At 47.6% G+C, this 19133-nt stretch overlaps 2 protein-coding genes across 6 annotated transcripts in view; both read left to right on the top strand.

The window, feature by feature from the left end:
• hipk2 (homeodomain interacting protein kinase 2) overlaps positions 1-9053 on the top strand; it is a 78631-nt gene extending 69578 nt beyond the window's left edge. For 2 of the 5 annotated variants that reach the window (XM_076042527.1, XM_076042530.1), the window contains exons 10-15: positions 2053-2183; positions 4101-4283; positions 4375-4746; positions 5570-5814; positions 5923-6086; positions 7019-9053. In XM_076042527.1, the coding sequence (XP_075898642.1) occupies positions 2053-2183; positions 4101-4283; positions 4375-4746; positions 5570-5814; positions 5923-6086; positions 7019-7534 (1611 nt within the window). In that variant the 3' untranslated portion in view covers positions 7535-9053. The remainder of the gene's footprint in view (positions 1-2052; positions 2184-4100; positions 4284-4374; positions 4747-5569; positions 5815-5922; positions 6087-7018) is intronic. The other 3 variants (XM_076042531.1, XM_076042529.1, XM_076042528.1) reach the window with 2 other exon arrangements.
• Positions 9054-16703: 7650 nt separating this feature from the next.
• Positions 16704-19133, top strand: part of LOC142899198 (UPF0606 protein KIAA1549) — a 34817-nt gene continuing 32387 nt past the window's right edge. Inside the window, exon 1 of the mRNA XM_076042682.1 lies at positions 16704-17103. Within this exon, the coding sequence (XP_075898797.1) occupies positions 16962-17103 (142 nt within the window). The 5' untranslated portion in view covers positions 16704-16961. The remainder of the gene's footprint in view (positions 17104-19133) is intronic.

Consider the following 19133-nt stretch of genomic DNA (forward strand, 5'->3'; position numbering starts at 1 on the left):
CGCGCTGTACGGGCTTTCGCTTCTGTCAGCACGAATGTTAAACAAAAGGCAGGCAGCGGTTAACAAAAGCAGATGGTTTATATAGGGCAGCAAGCAACGCACCTAATAACTGGGTATGTGGTATGCGTGTGTGTGTGTGTGTGTGTGGGTCTGCTCCTTTACTGTGGGAGGTCCCACTGGTTTGGCTCAGTCCTTGTTTGCTTCGACTCTGCATGATCCCCAGCAGCAGCGGCGGCGGCAGCAGCCCCTCGCTGTGCCCCCGTGTGCACCCACTGCCCGCATCGCACCCATGTTGGTTTAGCCCCGAGGGTGCGCGCCGACGGGGGGGGGTAGGTGTGGCGGTCAGAGCGAAGGAGGCTCCCGGGCAAAAACCCCAGCAGGACCTTTATCTGGAGCAGGAATGCAGAAAATGTGGGAACAATCGAGGAGCGAGAGCCGGAGCTTTCAAAGCCCCCGAGGTGACAAAGGGCCCTCTCGCCCAGCGAGCGCAGGTCGAGGTGGGAGGCGGGCGGTGCGATGGGCGGCGGGGGCTCCCGAGTGAAGAAGGGAAGAAAACGGGCCCTTGAAACTGGGTTAGAGTTTGAGGGCGGACGCGGCGGCAGGTTACACAACCCAGGCGCCCCTCCGAGGGAAGGATGGAGGGGGGGAGGGAGGGAGGGAGGGATGAAGGCATGCCGAGTGGCAGCGCTGCAGATAGAGAGCGAAGCGCAGGAGGTGGAGGAGCAGGAGATGGATGGACGTATTAGAGGCTCCTAATGGCACGTTTGATAAAAGGCCTTGGATGTTCTCGTCCTGCGCGAGAGCCGTCAGCGGCTCCGGAATGTTCCATTAGGAGACGCCAGTCACCGGTGCGGAGACGGGCCGCGCCCCCGACCCTGGAAGCTCCGCCCCCGCCTCCGGCGCTCGCAGCCGCAGTGCATCCTGCCGCCACGATTAAAAAACGCTTCCGCTTCCTGCACAGCCGTACAGCAGAGGCGACTTAGTGTCAGAGTGCAGTGGGAACAAGACAGTGTGGGGAGGAGATGTTGATAGTCGATAAACTTTATTCCAGAAAAAAGAAATCACTACAAAAAAACACTGATATACACATACAGACTTCTATACGGAGATGGTGTTAGAAGATAAAGGTGAACTATGAAGTTATAAAGTCGCCCCCAGTTCCTCCTTTTCCTCCTCATCGTCCTCCTTCTCCTCCTCCTCTTCTTCCTCCTTTTCCTCCTCGTCGTCCTCCTCCTTCTCCTCCTCCTTTTCCTCCTCGTCGTCCTCCTTCTCCCCCTCCTCTCCCTCCTCCTCCTTTTCCTCCTCCTCCTTCCTCTCCTTCTCTTCCTCCTCTTCCCCCCTGCCCTCCCCCTCCTACTCATCTCCATTCTCTGATCGTAAACAGATGCACGGAATGGCATTAAAGGAACGATTCATTATCGCTGGCATTCAAGTGCTAATCAATAGAACTGCATTAAACTATTAGGACTGACGCAGAAAGGCGCACATGCAGACAGAAGCTCACTCGTTCGTCTTCAGGCGTTTTCACGCCTGACGCCTCCGCCGCGTTGCCTCTTTCGCAACGAGGCCCGAGGAATTTAATTATATCATAAAGGTTGATTCGAGGCCGAGTTTAAGAACGGCAGTAATTACAAAATGACAGTGACACATGCGCGTACTCGTCGCGTAAACAAAGGAGCCGCTGTACGTCTTTATTGAATTCCTCCCTTATCACCTTGATGGGTGTCTCTCCCCCCCCCGAAGCTGCCCACTGGCCTGTTTTAAGCTGCTGTTTATTATTTATCTTACGAGGTCAACGGCCTCCCGTGTTCACACAAAAAGCGGGTCGGGAGTGGGTCGCGTCCGCAGCGAGCAAACTCTGCGGGAGTGCGGCAGCCCTTTTAAAGAGACTCCTTTTTTTTTTTCTTTTTTTTTTTAATGAAAATGATCATTTTGTTTTTTTATGTGACACTTAACTGTTTTTATGTCCTCTCTCTGTCCTTCAATCTTTATATCCGGCCTCTTCCTCCCCCTCCTCCCCCTCCTCCTCCTATGTGCTTGCCTCCCTCGCAGCAGGCCTGGCCCAGCGGCACCCAGCAGATCCTGCTGCCTCCAGCGTGGCAGCAGCTCACCCACACCTCAGTCCAGCACGCCACCGTCATCCCCGACTCCATGGGCAGCACGCAGCCTCTCGCCAACTGGAGGTAACTGGAATAAACCAATAAAAAAAGATCAATAAATGCCATTCCCGTCCTACACTTTGCCGTTTTCCGGATCTTTATTTTCCATCACGTACGCCAGCGGAGCTGCTTCACACATTGAACTCATCAAGAACTCTGCACATCGTCGGGGAAAAAAAATCGGAACTTACTCGCCGTCTTTTTGCAGCTTTGTCGCTTCACTGGGCCTCCCAGGTGTTGGGAAGATGATAGTAGTGAGGCAGTGATTTGCACTACGCCCGGATGTTTGTCATTAACTTGACCTGGCCCTGAGAGCTCCATGTGACATCAGAAAAAAAAACCTTTGTTGTGACATCACCTGAAGAGATGCCTGACCTCTGGGACCGCTAAACCTTTACCTCCAGCTGCTCCCTGCATCCGTCGACATCCGTGTCCCCATAACCGTCCCCAGGCCTGGTTTTCACCCGACAAAACATAAATATGACCTATAGGCTGACAGGCTTCAGACATTAAGCTCTCTCTGAAACGAAGTTTACACACACAACACGAACGGGGCGAAATCTCCGGTCCGGGTCAGAAAAATTGATTTGGAAAGGCCAGCGGTGTTTTTTATGGGTTTTATAGGTCAAAACGGTGCGAGGGGGGGAAAAGTCCGCCTGACGCGAGACTGATTGATCGACGAGTCGGCCGCCTTGTCGAGAGCTCGTTCGTCATCCACCGGTACCACCGGTAACGAACGGCGGCGGCAGACGAGCGTTTACCTCGGGGAGGCTGTTCGTGTGTACGCGGAGACGGGCGGTCGATGGGCGGGACAGCAGGGGAGGTGGTGGGGGGGAGGGGCGCAGGTATATAACGGGTACGTGCGAGGGCTGCAGGGGCCGCGTGCGCTCACGTCCGTCTGACGCGGTCCATCTGTTACCGCAGCTCCCTCCCTCCCTCCCTTCCTGTCCGGTGGCGGCTCGCTCGTCCCCGGGAGAGACGGTCGGGAAAGTGTCGCACTTCCTCTGCAGAGCTATCGCTCCACAGCTGCCGGTGTCAGCTCCCTCCCGCTGCCCTCTCTCTCTCTCTCTCTCTCTCTCTCTCTCTCTCTTTCTCTCTCTCTCCCACTCTCGCTAGTTTTCCCCCGCCGCTGCCTCCTCTTCCTCCTCCTTCTCAGCTTTGTCCTCCCTCCTGTGGGAAGGTTAGCTGCTGCCACCTGCTGGCGTCGGATGGAAATTGCGTCTCCGCGGTTGAATCACTGTAACCTTGGCTATATTCTGAAAGTTTGCGTCTTGGCTGCTTTATCGTGTGGGCGGCGCAGCTTTTGGCGAGGCAGGAGGAAGGTCGTGGGTTCAATTCCCGCACCTGGCCTTTCTGTCTGGAGTTTCTCGCGTGCCTGTGTGGATTCTGTCCAAGTACTCAGGCCTTCTGCCACAGTCCGACGACACGCATGTTAAGCTAGTTGGCAACTTAAAGGTCCAGTGTGTAAAATTTGGCTTGATCTATGATTTTTCTATATCGGTAAAAGCTTAACATACTGTACATTAATACATTAATAAAAGTTTCTACACGCAGTACAACCCATAGAACTGTTTCCATTTACATAAGAATGTACATAAAGCACAGGTTTTGCCTCCTTGCTAGCTGCCATATCGCGCTGCTATTTTTTAAGGAAGTCCGCTTGACAGTGCCCTAAATACAACACACAAATACATTTTATATATTGGACCTTTAAAATAGTTTATCATGAGAATGGTTTGTTTTTTCTCCATTTCGATCCGGGTTATAAACTAGCAGCCTGTCCAGGAAGCAGCCGTGTCCTCACCCTGTGTCAGCTGGGACAGTCTTCAGCACCCTGAGTTCATGAACGGCTGATAGGCGATGGATGGATAAATGGATGGATGCTTCATCTGCAGTTTTTCTTTCTGCCGTCCTGGTAACTGGATATGCATTGTCTTCCAGGAACTCCCATCCTCACGGTAGCCATTACAATCCCATCATGCAACAGCCGGCCTTGTTGGCCGGCCACGTCACCCTCCCGTCCAACCCGACGCTCAACGTGGGAGTGGCGCACGTGATGAGGCAGCCCTTGACCAATAACAACAGCTCTTCCAAAAAGAACAAGCAGCACCAGATGTCCGCCAGGTACTGACACCAGTCGTCGTCCATTATTTTTTTTATTTCAGTGTCTCAAGTGGATGCTAACATTCGCCCTCTTTTCCTGCTACGCTTTAAGGAACATGTCATCCTACGAGGTGTCCTCCTCGCAGGCGGTGCTGTCGCCGCAGCGCTCCAAGCGGGTGAAGGAGAACACGCCCCCTCGTTGCGCCGTGCTACAGAACGGCACCGCCGCCAACTGCCCGCCCCCGCAGAGCTGCGGCGGCGGTGGCGGCGGCTGGGGGGCGGGCGACGTCGAGCAAGCTTGCAGCACCACCACCAACACGAACACCACCACCACCTCCTCCGCTGCCAACGCCCGCGACCAGCAGCACCAGCATCCCGTCCCCAGACAGACCATCATCATCCCCGACACGCCCAGCCCTGCCGTCAGCATCATCACCATCAGCAGCGACACGGACGAGGAGGAGGATCACAAGCATAACAAAAGGTGAGTCCTGGGTCTCGATTCAGGCTTGCAGGGTTCGTCCCGATCCTTTGTGGATCGCGGCCGAGTGGGGAAGATTTATAGGCCTGTTGTCACAGGATATATTTTTCAGGACAAGCACATTCCCAAAGGCCTGTGAGCCTCAGAAAGAGAAATGAGGAGAGCCGCTCTTTCCAGCATCGACATCTTTCCTGCCCTGAATTAGCGAAGGAGAGACAGCAAAGAGAAGGAACCTACCAGAGCGGCGTTCTTTCAATCTCATGGCCTATTATGTATTGCGTCGTCTTCTGTGGGATAAGATGACTTTGTGTTTATTGGGGTGTGAAGTCATAAAGCGCGAGCCGAATCCCCCCAAGGCCAAACCCTTGAACAAATCAAGTTTATTGCCACGTGGGTCATGTGTCAACAAGAAAGACAAACGTGTTTCAAGGGTCCCAGCGTGGCGTGACGTGCGGAAGCCAAATAAAGCGATGGCAGGCAAGAACGCGAGGAGGAGATTGCTGGAAGTTATGTCGCGTAACGCTGGAACGCTGCAATATGCATACAATGAGTACACTGTTGCTTAGACAGTTAGAATAAAATGTTTTTACCTCTCTTTGATTTAGTGCAAAAACATTTTTATGCATGAGTTTGTTTTGTTTAATGGCATCATTCCATCTGGTCAGAAGTCATGAATAAACAAACAGGAGAGGGAATAAACAGAGGATTGTGTCTGATAAAACAGCGGTGTGTTTTGCAGCCCTCTACGATTTGACAGGCCTTTACTTATTTACGCATATTTCTCCGTGACTCTTCCCTCTGTTCTCCTGTCCTCCTCCCCCTCCAGTTCATCTTCAAAGCAGCGGAAGAATGTTATCAGTTGCGTGACGGTGCACGACTCGCCCGAGTCGGACTGCTCCAGCAACAACAGCCCCTACGCGGTGGAGTCCCGACCCCCCAACAACAACAGCTACGACACAAAGACCACCATCCTGGACAACTACAACAACGGCAACCCCCGCACCATCATCATCCCCCCTCTCAAAACCCAAAGCAACGAGGTCCTGAGCGAGTGCGAGCGACTGATGCCAGGTGAAGGAGCCCAGCTTCGCCGTCCGGATCGTCACCCTTTTTTTGCAGTTCAGAGTGTCGAGGTCGTTGCCTCCCGAGTTTAAACAGGCTGCTCTTTCTCTCTCACAGATGCAATGAACCATCAGAATTCAGTGTACAAGTTCAAGTCCTCCAATGGAGTGGTGTCGGGCAATAATCACCTACCCAGGGGCGTGACTGGAGGCGGGTCCTACCGACAGCAGCCCTCAGGGCCACACCCCCTCCAGCAGCAGCAGCCCCTCAATCTCAGCCAGGTACCTCCGGGGAGACGTCCTCTTTTCAAAACGCCTCTTTTTAAGATTTAAAGGGATAGTTTTTTCCAATGACATTGGCCAATGTTTATAAGCAAACTTTGAAGATGAGAACTAGAACTAGAACTGAATAGAAACTCAAGTATTAGTCAAGTCAAGCCAAAGTTTATTTATAGGGCACTTTTAACAAGACCTCAGACCAACAAAGTGCTGTACAGTTAATTAAAATTAAAAAACACAAATACAACAATAAATCCAACAATCCAACAAAGTATGAAAGTAGTAAAGCAAGAAAAAGTAAAAGCTCAATTTAAAAGCAAAATTTGAAAATTACAAAATAGACAAATAAAAAAAATTATTGGCAGCATAAGGATAGCATTAAGGATGAAAATCAGTAGAACATAATCATTCAGCATTTGCAAGGCAAAGTATTATTGATCCCAAGATGCTGTCACAGTATTTTTTCTACAAAATTATTTTTTAAATGAAAGCAGGCTTAATTTTTTAAAGCAGACTTTTTCAGCAAGGAAAGTAGGCGTTGCACATGTTCATATACTTATATTACAAGACAAGTAATGAGACAAAAAAAAACCAACAAATTACAATAAAACATTTTTTTTAAAAAAAGACAGAAACAAAGACGGCTGCTTGTTGACCAAGGCCTTTCTTGAACCTCACAATACCCACACCTGCTCATGTTTGTACTAGTTAATTGCTGCATGTAATTAAACAAGAAGAAGCAAGTGAATTATATTATGCTGGGGGGGGGGGGCGTTAGTCCCTCCCTCATAATCCCAGTTTGTCGTTTTTTTTGTCTCTTTCTTTAAATAAGTAACTAAATATTCAAATTCCCCCGTCTCCTGCTCTGCTGCTCTTGCTGACAGATGCATTTCTGAAATGTCAACGTGCACCTCTTGAATTTTCCCTCCTTCAAGGTCACCGAACTTTATCCCTGCTCCTCGTCCCTGCAGGCCCAGCAGCACATGGTAGCCGAGCGGACGGGCGGCCACCGGCGGCAGCAGGCCTACATCGCCCCGACCATCGCCGCCCAGGCCCCCTACTCCTTCCACCACAACAGCCCCTCGCACACAGGCAACGTGCACCCGCACCTGGCGGCCGCCGCCGCCGCCGCCGCCCACCTGCCCAGCCAGCCCCACCTCTACACCTACACGGCGCCCGCCGCCCTGGGCTCCAGCGGCACCGTGGCCCACCTGGTGGCGTCGCAGAGCTCGGCGCGCCACACGGTGCAGCACGGGAGCTACCCGCCCAGCCTGGTGCACCAGGTGCCCGTCAGCATGGGCCACCGGGTGCTGCCCTCGCCCACGCTGCACCACAGCCAGTACCAGGCCCAGTTCGCCCACCAGGCCTACATCAGCGCCTCGCCCGCCTCCACGGTCTACACTGGATACCCGCTGAGCCCCACCAAGGTCAACCAGTACCCTTACCTCTAAGAGACGACACTGACTGATGCTGGAGAGCCGCCCGCCCACGCGTGGCTCCGCTGCTTCCTCCTCCTTTTCGCCCCCTCCCCCCCCCCAATCGGTCGCCCCGTCCCCCGAAACTTCCTTTCCCCGACCTCAGACGAATAACAGAGACAAGAGGAACATGCAATCCTCACGAAAAACTGTCGCGTATAACTTGAAGATGTAGAGATGGAGAAGAAAGGAACGAGAGAGTGGGAGAAGGATTCGCGCCCAGCCCTCCTTCCCCCCCCCCCCCCCCCAACCCCTGAGAAGTTTCTTTCAGATTTGTTTGGTTTCTCCCCCCCCCGAAAGGCCCAGTTATTTTATTTTATTTCATTTTTAACCGTGATTTCTTTTCCCGTCTTTGCTTTGCTTAAGCGTTGGAAGTGAGGTGGCGTCAGCCCGACAGGGATGCTTGAAACAGGCCTTTCGGGACGGCGGAGCTTTTCTGCTTTTTGTGGGTGTTTTTTTTTTCTTTTCTTTTTTTTTTTTTTTTTGGTCTCCATTTTATTTTGATCCCTCTGAAATTGCGTGAAGTGACTGTCGAACAGGGGTTACTGACTGGAAGTTTCGGAATCCCAAAGGAATTGGGACGAAGGTGAAATACGTTAACCTGCTGCTCTTCGAAGAATTAAAAAAAAAAAAAATTTGATGGCCTTGAACTGTGTTAATATTTCCAAATCATATACGGCGTGGGGTGAGGGAAGAAAAAAAAAAAGGAGAGGCGAGCCCCTCCCACTCCACCTTCTCGAGCCGAGGAGGCCACTGGAAATTTAACCAACAGAAGACAAACAAACTTTTTACTGTATTTATAAATATTTTTGTTTTCCTTTATGTTTCACCTTTATGACAATTTTTAAGTTTTAGCTCTAGGTGTCTTAGCTGGGCCCTGTTTTTAGAATGTAGCAAATGTCTGCACCAGTTTTAAAGCCCCTCCCCCTTACTCCTCCTCCTCCTCCAATCTGAACAGATTGATTCGCCCCCTCCTTTTACTTTGGTTTTATTTCAATGTGATTGCACAAAAGTGGTTATAATAACATAGGCATGTACAAACGTGATTGTCTGTGTGTGCTACTGTCCCCAGCCATGCGTGCGTCCTCGCCACCCCGCCTCCCCCGGACCTCCCCTCTCTCTAGTTCTTTAGGCTCCGACCATCGTTAACCCCTCGTAGTGCCTTACAGTTCTATCGACACAGTTTACCGGGGGCTTGGATCCTGAGAAAAAAAAAACCACACAAAAAAAAAAAAGCCACAAGGGACTCTGGGCTGGCGTGCTTTTCCGAGAGACGCGGCTGCGGCTCTCTCTCTCTTCCAGGTGCAGGCTCGGCCCCCCCGACATCCCTCCGCCCTGACGGCCGCGAGTGGAGCGAACGTCAGAGTGGACGACGCGGCTCCGTTGGTTTTCTCTTTAGATCAAACGTGCACGAGATGACTCACCTTGGGGTACTGACCAAAGCTAATTCTTGATATGTTTGCGCTGGGTGTTAATGTAAATATATATATATATATATATATTTAAAAATAAGCGAATACAGCTGTGGCACCCAAAATGTGGATGTGTTGGGGGTTTTTTTTTTCCTTCTTTTTTTTCTTTCGTTGAAGCACACAAGGGAATTAACGTGACCTGATTTAGGGAGCAGAGATTTTTAGCTTCTCGAGCACAGGGAAAGAGTTACAGGACACATTGGAGGATGTTGCAGCAGGGCTTTTTTTTTCTTTTCATTTCTTTTCTTTTCTTTTCTTTTCTTTTTTGAATCACTGAGGCTCAAAGCTAAGCCGAGACAGAGGCCTGACGGAAAGTGATGGTTGCCATGAGGGGGAGAGTGACTGCGAGATAGACAGACAGACAGACAGACAGACAGACAGACAGACAGACGTGAAGGGGGTTTTTGAGAGGGAGATGGGTGAGGAGGGCGGGACCGACTCGGCGGGGAGAGGGGGCGATGTTGGTGGGCGGGGGAGGGGTTGCGAGGTCCGGGTGAAAGCGTGTAGGATCAGTTGTTGAGGTGAGGGGCCCGTGCAGAACTCCTGACCTTCAATGGGACTTTTAAATGGTAGCAAGTTGGCACTGAGCAGGTTGACAGTAACACTGAGCCCAAGGCGGCGGCCTCGTGAGGAGGAGGAGGGGGAGGAGCCGCCGCCTTACACCGAGCGCGCACGCACACGCACACGCACACACACACACGCACACACACGCGCACACACACGCACACACACGCACACTCGACGCTGTTTGTTTCCTCCCCCCCAGACTTGGAGAGGATATTTTGCAAGTGTCGCGCTCGAGAGTCTTTGTAGAGTCTTCGGCGGGGGGGCAGGAGGGGGTTGGTGTGCCTGCAGCGTACACCTGGAAGGGCACCTTGTGGCCGACGAGCACGTCACCGCTCCATTTGTCTTCGAGGAAACCACAAAAACAAATGAGAGAGAGAGAGAGAGAGAGAGAGAGAAAAACACCCCGCAGGTACAGCGCAGACATCACCACGCCAGCTAAACAAGGACGCCTGAACGCTTTAGGGAACCAATAGGGCTTTCGCTTTGTTCGTTTGCTGCTCGATTCCAACCGACGTCTTTTTAGTTCGATATTTCAATTATTATTATTATTGTTGTCGTCGTTGTCGTCTTTTTCTCCCCCTCTCGTAGCCGACGATACAAATCCCCCCCCCCCGCCCCCCAATAACCGTCATGGTATGCCATAGTACTTGCATTTGAAGTGATGTTTTTTTTTTTTGTTTGTTTCATTGTCCTGTTTTTCTCTAACTTAACATTATCTCCTTGTCGAGGCTGTAGTGTTTGTTTTGTTGTGGTTGTTGTCTTTTTTTTTTTATTTAGAGACTGTTGCAATAATTCTTGTGGACGTTTTATCAGATGTGCGTGTGTGTGTGTGCGTGCGCGCGCGCGTGCGTGCGCGTGAGTGATTTTATTATGGCATGTCAGGCTCATGGGGAAGGCTGATGTACAGTAATGGTTGGTGTTCCGTGCAGATGGGATCACCTGTGTTAAAAGAGCCAGTGTTGGAAATCCACCTGTTGATGCTTTGGGACTTGAAGGTGGCCACGCCCAGGTCTTGGGAGGGAAAGGGGGAGGGGTGTCCCACAATCCCCTGCCTGCGCTGACAGTTTTTTTGTTTTGTTTTGTTGTTTTTTTCTTGGTACTCACATTACAACTCTCCACTTCCTGCCAGCCGAGGCTGCAAACGAACCTTTTTTTGAAAGATGTGATTGCATAGTCCGTGACTGGTTCCATCGCGCTTCTCTGTGTTTTCTTGTTGTCTTTTTATTTTGCAGTACTTAATTTCCTGCAGGCCATCGGAGGCCTAAGCACACGCACATGCACACACACACACACACACACACACACACACACTAGAGAAAAGGATTAGGGCCACAAGAAAAGAAAAATATTAAGGTAGAATTTTTTTTTACGTTTCCGATTTAAGAATAAAGTTGAAATTTCAAGATTAAAGTCGAAATTTCGAGAATAAACTTGCCGTAAAAAGGACACAATTTCGCGAATAAAATCGTGAATAAAATTTTGCAATTCATGTCGAGGTGAAGTAAATCAAAATGTCAAGAATAAAGTCAAAAGGGTCTCCATGCAAGTCTACTGAAGCACTTCCATTTCTGCCAGTTTCCTGATTACTGTGGGTGAACCTTGAGGGCAACTCCACCTAAGTTTGTCTGTTTTTTTCTTCTGAACAGACGTAAAGTTCAACACAGTCTTTCAATGTCCTAATACTTATTACCACACTGTGTGTGTGTGCTAGAAGAGCGAGGATTTCCATGTTACTAAGTACAATTTCACAAGTTGACTAAGGTGTGCGAATTCCATAAATGGATTTATCATGAATCTTCCACTTTATTCTCGAAATTTTGTCTTTTTTTACGTCGACTTTATTCACGAAATTTCGTCTTTTTTCACGTCAACTTATTTCACAAAATTTTGACTTTATTCACAAAATTTCAACTTAAAACTCTCAATGAAAACTTAAATAAAACTCTCCTTCTTGTGGCCCCAATCCTGTTTCGTACACACACTCATACATGCATAAGGGAGATGTGTTTTTTGTTTTAATTTTCTTTTTTTCCATTGAAGTCTTTGGGCTCCTCTGCTTGAGACAGACTACTGAAACATTCCACTGTCAGAGGGGCCATCTATCTTGGCATTACCTGTGCTACACTGCTGCCCTTCGCCCCCCCCTCCCCTCCCTCCCCCCCATACCAACCACCACCCAACTTCCTGCTGCGGCGAGGACGACTTGCTCTTCGTGCTCTTTTCTCTCGATCCTACCACCAAAGAATTCCTCGGAGCGATCGTCTGGCGGCTCCACGACAAGAAATCCACCGCAGCGTTTTTCCTTCTGCCACAGCGGATGGCCAATAACTCCCCGTGTCGTCGATGAATGCTTTAACAAGTGCTTTTGAGGATCTTTAACATATAACCCCCCCCACACACACACACACACACACACACACACACAGGCAAATGTACGTGTGCACACGAGAATTTGACACATTCAGTACGAAGAGCACAGTCGACAATTTGTGTAGAGGAGGCGCGGTCTGTTTTTTTGAAGAGCTCGTGCTGTCTTTCGTCGCTCCTCCCACTTTAAATGGAATAATAATCTAACCTCTCTCCAAATCGTGAAGCCAGTTTGTTTTGTTGTTTCTTTGCGTGCTTGTTTTATTTACCTTTGCTGATGTCGTAGCTTTATCGGCGCTGTGCGAAAATGAGTTTTGCGAAAAAGGAAGAAAAAAAAAAAGAGTGTCGTGTTCGTTAGCGTGCCACGAAATAGCGTGATGTGTGTGGGGGGGGGGGGGTTGGGGGGAATGGATTAATCAAAAAGTGTACCAACTATACCTTTAAATGGCGGTCACCTGCACAAAATGAATGTAATACGTGACCTGTGACACTCGAAATGGCTTTAGATCTCACACACTGCGTCGACCGTTCGTTTCCTTCACACACCGTTTGTCGCCACGCATGACGCAATAATATCTGATCCCCTGCAATGAGAAAATTAATGGAAAGACAACGTGTGTGTTTTTTTTTAGGGATCACACTAAAACAAATCAAACTATTCTCTCAGAGGAAACATCCGGTGAAGAGTAGCCCTGCGCGCACACCTGAAAAGGAATTGATGTGTATGTCCGTTGCTTTGTTTCACATAAACAATGTTTGGTGTTTGTTTTTTAATTTTATTTTTAAGTAAGAAAGGGGAACCAGAAATTTCAAATAGAGCGAGTGACCTTACAATTACCAAAATGTGCTTCGGTGGAGTGTGTAAAACAAAGTGTCGTGTTGTCGAGGCGAGCGCGGCCTGCCCAGCTAGCGACTTTGATTTCGAGCGCATTGCCTTCCAAATAAATTTGAAAAAAATACCTCCAAAGGTTTCAGAGCGACACTCAGAGTGAAACACGGGGCAGCAGCAGAGGCGTTCTTCAAACCTCCCTAACTGTGCTCATCGTGAACGCTCCTCCTCGTCCAGAAATGCAGCGGCCTCCTGCACATTCCCGCGAGTTTGGAAGCACCAAAGTCAGAGAGAGAGAGAGCGAGAGAAAGTCAGCAGTTACATCAGGAGTTGAACTAACATGCCACCAGGAAAGTCAGTGACACAAGCATTCTCAAAGCCCGGTCTTCTGTGAGAAAGTGTGCGTTTTTCGTCTTTTGTTCAAAGCCGTCGTCGAGGAGTTGCGCTCCCTTCGCTGGCTGTTCCTTGGGGAAATTCAGGGTGAGGTGGTCATGGTTTGATGCCGTCGTCGGTCACTGATGGGAGAAATTTGAGAGCCCTTCATGGTCCACGCAGTCAGAAGGACAACTTCATTTATGTCACTTGTTCATCCTCAGTTAGTTCACAGAAATGGCATTTTTGGCTCTTTTTTTTTTTTTTGTATGACCTTCATGAGCTCCGTAAATGGAATGTGGGAGATGTTGGCCAAAGCTTCGGAAGAAAATTTCTCTCGAACTTGATGATGTTCAAATTAAAATTCTCAACAACAAAAAAAAAAATTTAACAAATTGAAACACAGAAACTGTGTGTAGTCCAAAGTAAAATAGCCCAAAGTAACGTTCATGCAACAGCTGCATAATTTAAATTTTCTGAAAGGCTAAGAGGGCATCAAACCATGACCCCCTTTGTGTCCTTTGCTGTAATGGTTTCAATGGTGTAAAATCTCATTCATTCTTTGTCGATAAAGCTAATGTGTGCTGCAGTACTTTCTAGTATACTTCTCTGTTTATTGTCTTTTCTTATTTGTTTGTTTTTTTGTTTGTTTTTTTTCATTGGGGGTGTGACGTCTCATTATTTCAATCTGTTGATGTAGCATTCTATGTATACCCTGTTCCTTAGCTTACTATTATTAAGTATGTAATGAGAATGGATATTTTACTGGCTCTATAGAATGTTTAAAAATAACTATAATAATGACAATGAGAAGAAGGATTAATTAAACCTCCTAACAGGTTGAGTACTCGCTACTAAGCGCTTGTGTTACCATTATGATGTTGTGTGCTTCTCTTAATCATTTTCGTTGTAGAAAAATGGAGTGGATTTATATTTAGGCTTTGGGGGGAATTAAAATAAAATAAAAAAAAAACAACTAATGATAGCATTGTAAATTTTTCCAGGAGGATTTTAACAGACAAACGGCTTCGTCAAATAGAAGAATATAGTTATTTTAATTGTCCTCTTTACTAACTGTAGGGGGAGAAGGGGCTCGCATTGTGGTGAACTTTGTTATAGCTTGTTATTCACTGTTACTTTTGATCATTTTTTCGGTCTCCGAGGTGAATCGAGTTATTAATGAGAATTTGTATGCTCACATATGCATATTGTATATGTGTAGAAATGTAATCACACTTTGTCTTGGATTTACATTAAACTGTTAAGTCACGGCACCAAAGTACTCTCTCTTTGTGGTGTGTGTGTGTGTGTGTGTGTGTGTGTGTGTGTGTGTGTGTGTGTGCGTGCGTGCGTGCCTGTGCACAAATTCAAGCCTCATGACTTCGACAAGTGAAGAAATTTAAAAAATAAATCAATAGAGTTCACACATCAGACCAGAGGTCAATGTTGGATGAAGCTATGCATGCATCAATGCATACCTGTCCATTGAAGATGATCATAAGAAGATCTTTGTACATGCTGTTTGTATCATGGGGATAAACAAACAATTTTTAATTAAAATTTGGCTTTGTAAAAATGCACAAATAATGCAGGTTTAACTGATAATACCAGGTCGACAGGAGGAGAAAATTAAAACAGAGGTTTATTCGAGAGTACAGTAGACTTGGACAAAAGGGTAGACAGAAACGTCACGTATGATGCCACTAGATGGCGATGTTTAGACAGATAATAACAGTGCCTCACTCAGTTATGCTATTTATTTTCCATGAAAAAGACTTGCGTGCACAAGAAGGATATCTAGACTTTTATAGTTTGATTTACGCCCCCCCCCCCCCGCCAAAAAAAAAAAAAGAAACCACAAGAAGAAAAAGAAAAGGTTTTGCTCAAATATATTTAAATAGGCACACTGCGTGCAAATCAAATATCGGAATATAACACAGTAAGGTTGCAGAAGATAGCATAAATTATTAAATCTGATGGAATTTAAGGGATTTGTTTTGGTTTATAACCTGAGAAAAAGACTTTTGTCATATCACGGTGACTGGACTGACATGTACACCTTTCATGGCCCTATCGCATGAGGTAAGGTTGCCGTGGAAGCAGCAGACGCCAGTCGAGAGTGACCAACCTAGTTTTTAACACCCGCTCTGACAGACGCCAGCGTCAGCCAATGAGAGTGGAGCCACTGAACTCGTAACCCACTCAGATGAGCCCGGGGGCGGGGCTAAACCGATGCTCCGGACCGGGGAAGGTAACAGTTCCAAAGAGTGTCAGAGGAAAGCGGTCAGCAAGCAGGACGTCTGGTGCTACCCAAAATATCAAACACCGACACGTGTTTATTTCAAGGTTCTCGCTGAAGACTCGGGAGACATTTTACCCCCATTTAAAAGGACATTTTTCTCTCCTGAGAATACCGCCACGGCGCTTTCATAGAGTTGGAGCATCCCCGATTTTTTTTTATGGGTAAGTGTGACTGCGCAGCTAGGATGGCTGGGAGAATCAATCATCTCTGCACTACATACTGTTGCTGCTAGCCTCTGAGAGAAAATATTACTAAAGTGGACGCGCTAGCATCCCCCGCCGCGTCGCATTCGTGGAGTGACGTGACCGCAGCCTGCTTTGTGTGGCTCCGCGGAGAGCCACATGACCGTTAAACTTGGCAGTAACGGGACGGGATGTAGGACAAGAAGCAGCTCCGTTATCACCGTGATGAGATGAGACCTCTGGAGATAGCGGCTGGAAGCTAGCAGCGGCAGACGAGAGGATAAAGTCTGGTCTGGTTTTGCGTGCCACGTCCTTCCTTCATTTCATTTCTTTTCTTTTCTTTCTTCCCCCCCCCCCCCCCCCCCTTCTTTTTAATATACAGTGTGGGGCAAATTGCGCCGTCTGAGCAATGATTCAGCGCCTGCGTTAACTTGACTCATGACGAGCTGGCTAGCCAGTTGAAAAGATTGTCAGGGTTTTGCAGATTGCACATATGCGCAGAAGAGGCACGCTTTGTGTCAGACAGAATGATAATGGAAGCTTCATTTTTTTTTATTTTTTTTTTTTAAAAAGAAAGAATATTTTTTTTCTCCAATAACCAGATTCAATTCCACCCGTCCAATGCATGCATGATATGAACGTGTGTGACCTTCCAATGAAATATGACTTACAAATGAGTTATTTAGTGTAATTATTTATTTATTTTTGTCCTTTAAGATACAGAATTCTACCAATTCAATTATTACTGTCCAGCTCTTTTCTTCAAACTGCATCATTTCTGACCCTCTATTTAAAGCTTTCACAAAAATTAAAATGAAAAATAAATAAATAAATAAATAAAAATGCTCAGTTTTGGCAGGAAGCTTTTTGGGCCTTGCACATGTTTGGAAGGGAACCAAAAAAAGGCAGGGTTCTAGCAGCCTCGGTGGGCGGATCAGACACCTGGCACCTGCACTTTCACAATTCTGTGTTTTAGCTCAGATTCTCTAAAGAAAAAGAAAAAAAATGACTCACCATCCCGGGGAGTTTCACGAGAGGCGCTTCCCGTCAGAGAACGCTCTCACGCACACTTTACCAAATTCAAGTTGCCAGTTTATGCGGCGGAGCAACGCTCAAGTAGTTCAACGTCGTTCTTCTGTGTTCGACAGCCCTTCCTCGATGAGAGCACATGTTTCGGAAGGAGAGGCCTCCGACTGAAGGACCTAAGCTCCGGTGGCCCCAAGTAACCCCAGCCTCAAGTCGTCACAGTGGAATGAACCTTGTCTTCCCGACCGGGTGAAATGGCCTGACCTCAGAGCCCCACCAACGCACCATGGCAGCTTCCGTCTCCTCCTCCTCCGCTGCGGGCTCGGCGCTGATGCTCGAGGCCCGCGGACACGCCCATACTCGGCGTGGAGTCTTGCTGCTGTTGACGGCGGTGGTGACGGCGATCGCGGCAGACTCGACTGTCACAGGTAAGAAGAAACACTTTTCGCCGATGCCGGCAAAGTTGGACTAAGTGCGCTAGGGTGGGCAAACTTCTCGACTGGTGGGGCCACAGTGGGTTCTTAAAATTTGACCGAGGGGCTGAAGTAGCAGCGGATGGGTGGAGTGTTTTAGTGACCCACCTTATAGGTGAAAAAATATATATTTTGGGATGTGTAAAAAAAAAAAAAAAGTGCTTTAATTTGAAATTACTCTTAAAACACTGAAAAAATTGGATGAAATACAACTTTTTTATGACTTGGTTACTATGAATGTAATTTTGGTTTCACGTGCCGCACATGTGCCCACGCCTGCCATAACCCAACTACTTTGTCACTGATCCAGTCAAGTGGTTCAATAAGCGGCATTTTTCTCAAATGCCACCTGTGTGAGTCCAACTCAAAGAATTTATGTGGGAAAAGGAAAGAAAGTTAAAAAAAATAAAAAATAATAATTACTTAATAACGTTGCTTAAAATAAAAAAAGGATTTAACGCCACATCTTAACCTTCTTTAAATCTTTGCCTTTAATTGAACTTTCCACTCAGAGTAGGTTTGCCGTGCATTTTTAGCAGCCCTTTGCATAATTACACACAGCGGTGCAGGGGATGCGTTGCACTACTAAATGTGGTGTTTGCGGGGAAGCTGGCAGCCGCACTGGAGCAGTGGAGGTCATCATGCTAACGTGCTGGAGGCTATCTCAACCAGCGACTTCCAGTCAAGGCCTTGCCGCCCCCTGCTATTAGGGCCACGAGCGCCGAGCATTTCCTGCAAAGCTCCGTCACCTCCACGGCAACAAATGCGCTGGAAAAGTGTGTTTCCAGAAGCACAACCTTTCTCTTCTATTCATCATTCAGTGCATTTTTTTTTCTGTGTGGAATTAAATCAATTTCGAGCAATTAGAGAAAGAGAAAGGTCTTAATCCAGCCACTCGTTGGCCCGGTTTTCCCCTGGTTTACCTTTATAGACGCTGACATGATCCCCCACCTACTGACTGCCCAGTGAAACACGTTTTAAGAGCAGCCGTAAACTCACGATATTAGGCTGTAATAGGATTATGTTGTAAACGCTTGGGTGGAAACCTTGTGGTTAATCCCCAAATCTTAAACTCAAACTCTCGTCATAATGCCATTCATAGCTCCCCCCCACCCCCCCACCCCACCCCCCATTTTTACAGCCAATGGCATCAATAATCTGCCCTTTTCGTATTTACTTTAAAAAAAATAGTCAGTCCCCTTTTGAATGTAATATTATATTTATAGACGCAGTTAAGCTTAAAAATGCTGAATTGTAAATCTGTTGCATGAAATTCCTATTCTTTGCACCATGCACATTGCTTTAGTTAATTTTGCTTTGTTTGTCGTTCGCTGCGTATGCTGTTAACCGCTTGACCGGTCTGGTTTTCATTCACTTGCGATTAACATGCAAAAGACATATGGGACTAAAGATTGCGGGAAGCCTTTCGCGTGGATTTTCGGGAGAACAAACTCAACAACATACACAATACAATATCAATATTTTTTTTTTTTTTTTTTTTTTTTTACAGTTCACAAGAAAAACTACCATGAAGCAAACCTAATGAGGCAAAAATACACATAATGTCTCGCTTTGGGTGGTTTGTGTCTTTGTGGTGAGAGTGTTTTTGTGGTCCGTCGATCCCGGTGGCATGTTCTTCTGCGGAGGACAGCGAACCCCTGCATCACATCCAAACTGATTTATCAACCACGCTCTGTGCAGTCCTAACCTACACTGTCTTGCTAGCAGTCGCGTGAATTTGATCCAAAGCGGCTGGTTGCATGATTGGAGGAGAAGGAACCTTTTACCGTGGAACCGTTTAGTGGTTTCGGGGCGTGGGGGGGTGGGGGGGGGAGGGTGGTGAAGTTGCAATGAACGAGGAACAATAGCTGTTCCTCTCCACGAACACGTAAGGTCGCTAAACGGCTTGTAAAACATTTACAGAGCTGCTGCAGATATTTACAGCGGGCTGGAATATGAGGGCCGTGGTTTCTCCTCATTACTCA

Source organism: Nelusetta ayraudi, unplaced genomic scaffold (genome assembly GCF_046127955.1).
Source record: "Nelusetta ayraudi isolate G7.1 ecotype Tasmania unplaced genomic scaffold, CSIRO-AGI_Nayr_v1 ptg000071l, whole genome shotgun sequence".
In the NCBI taxonomy this organism is placed as follows: Eukaryota; Metazoa; Chordata; class Actinopteri; order Tetraodontiformes; family Monacanthidae; genus Nelusetta; species Nelusetta ayraudi.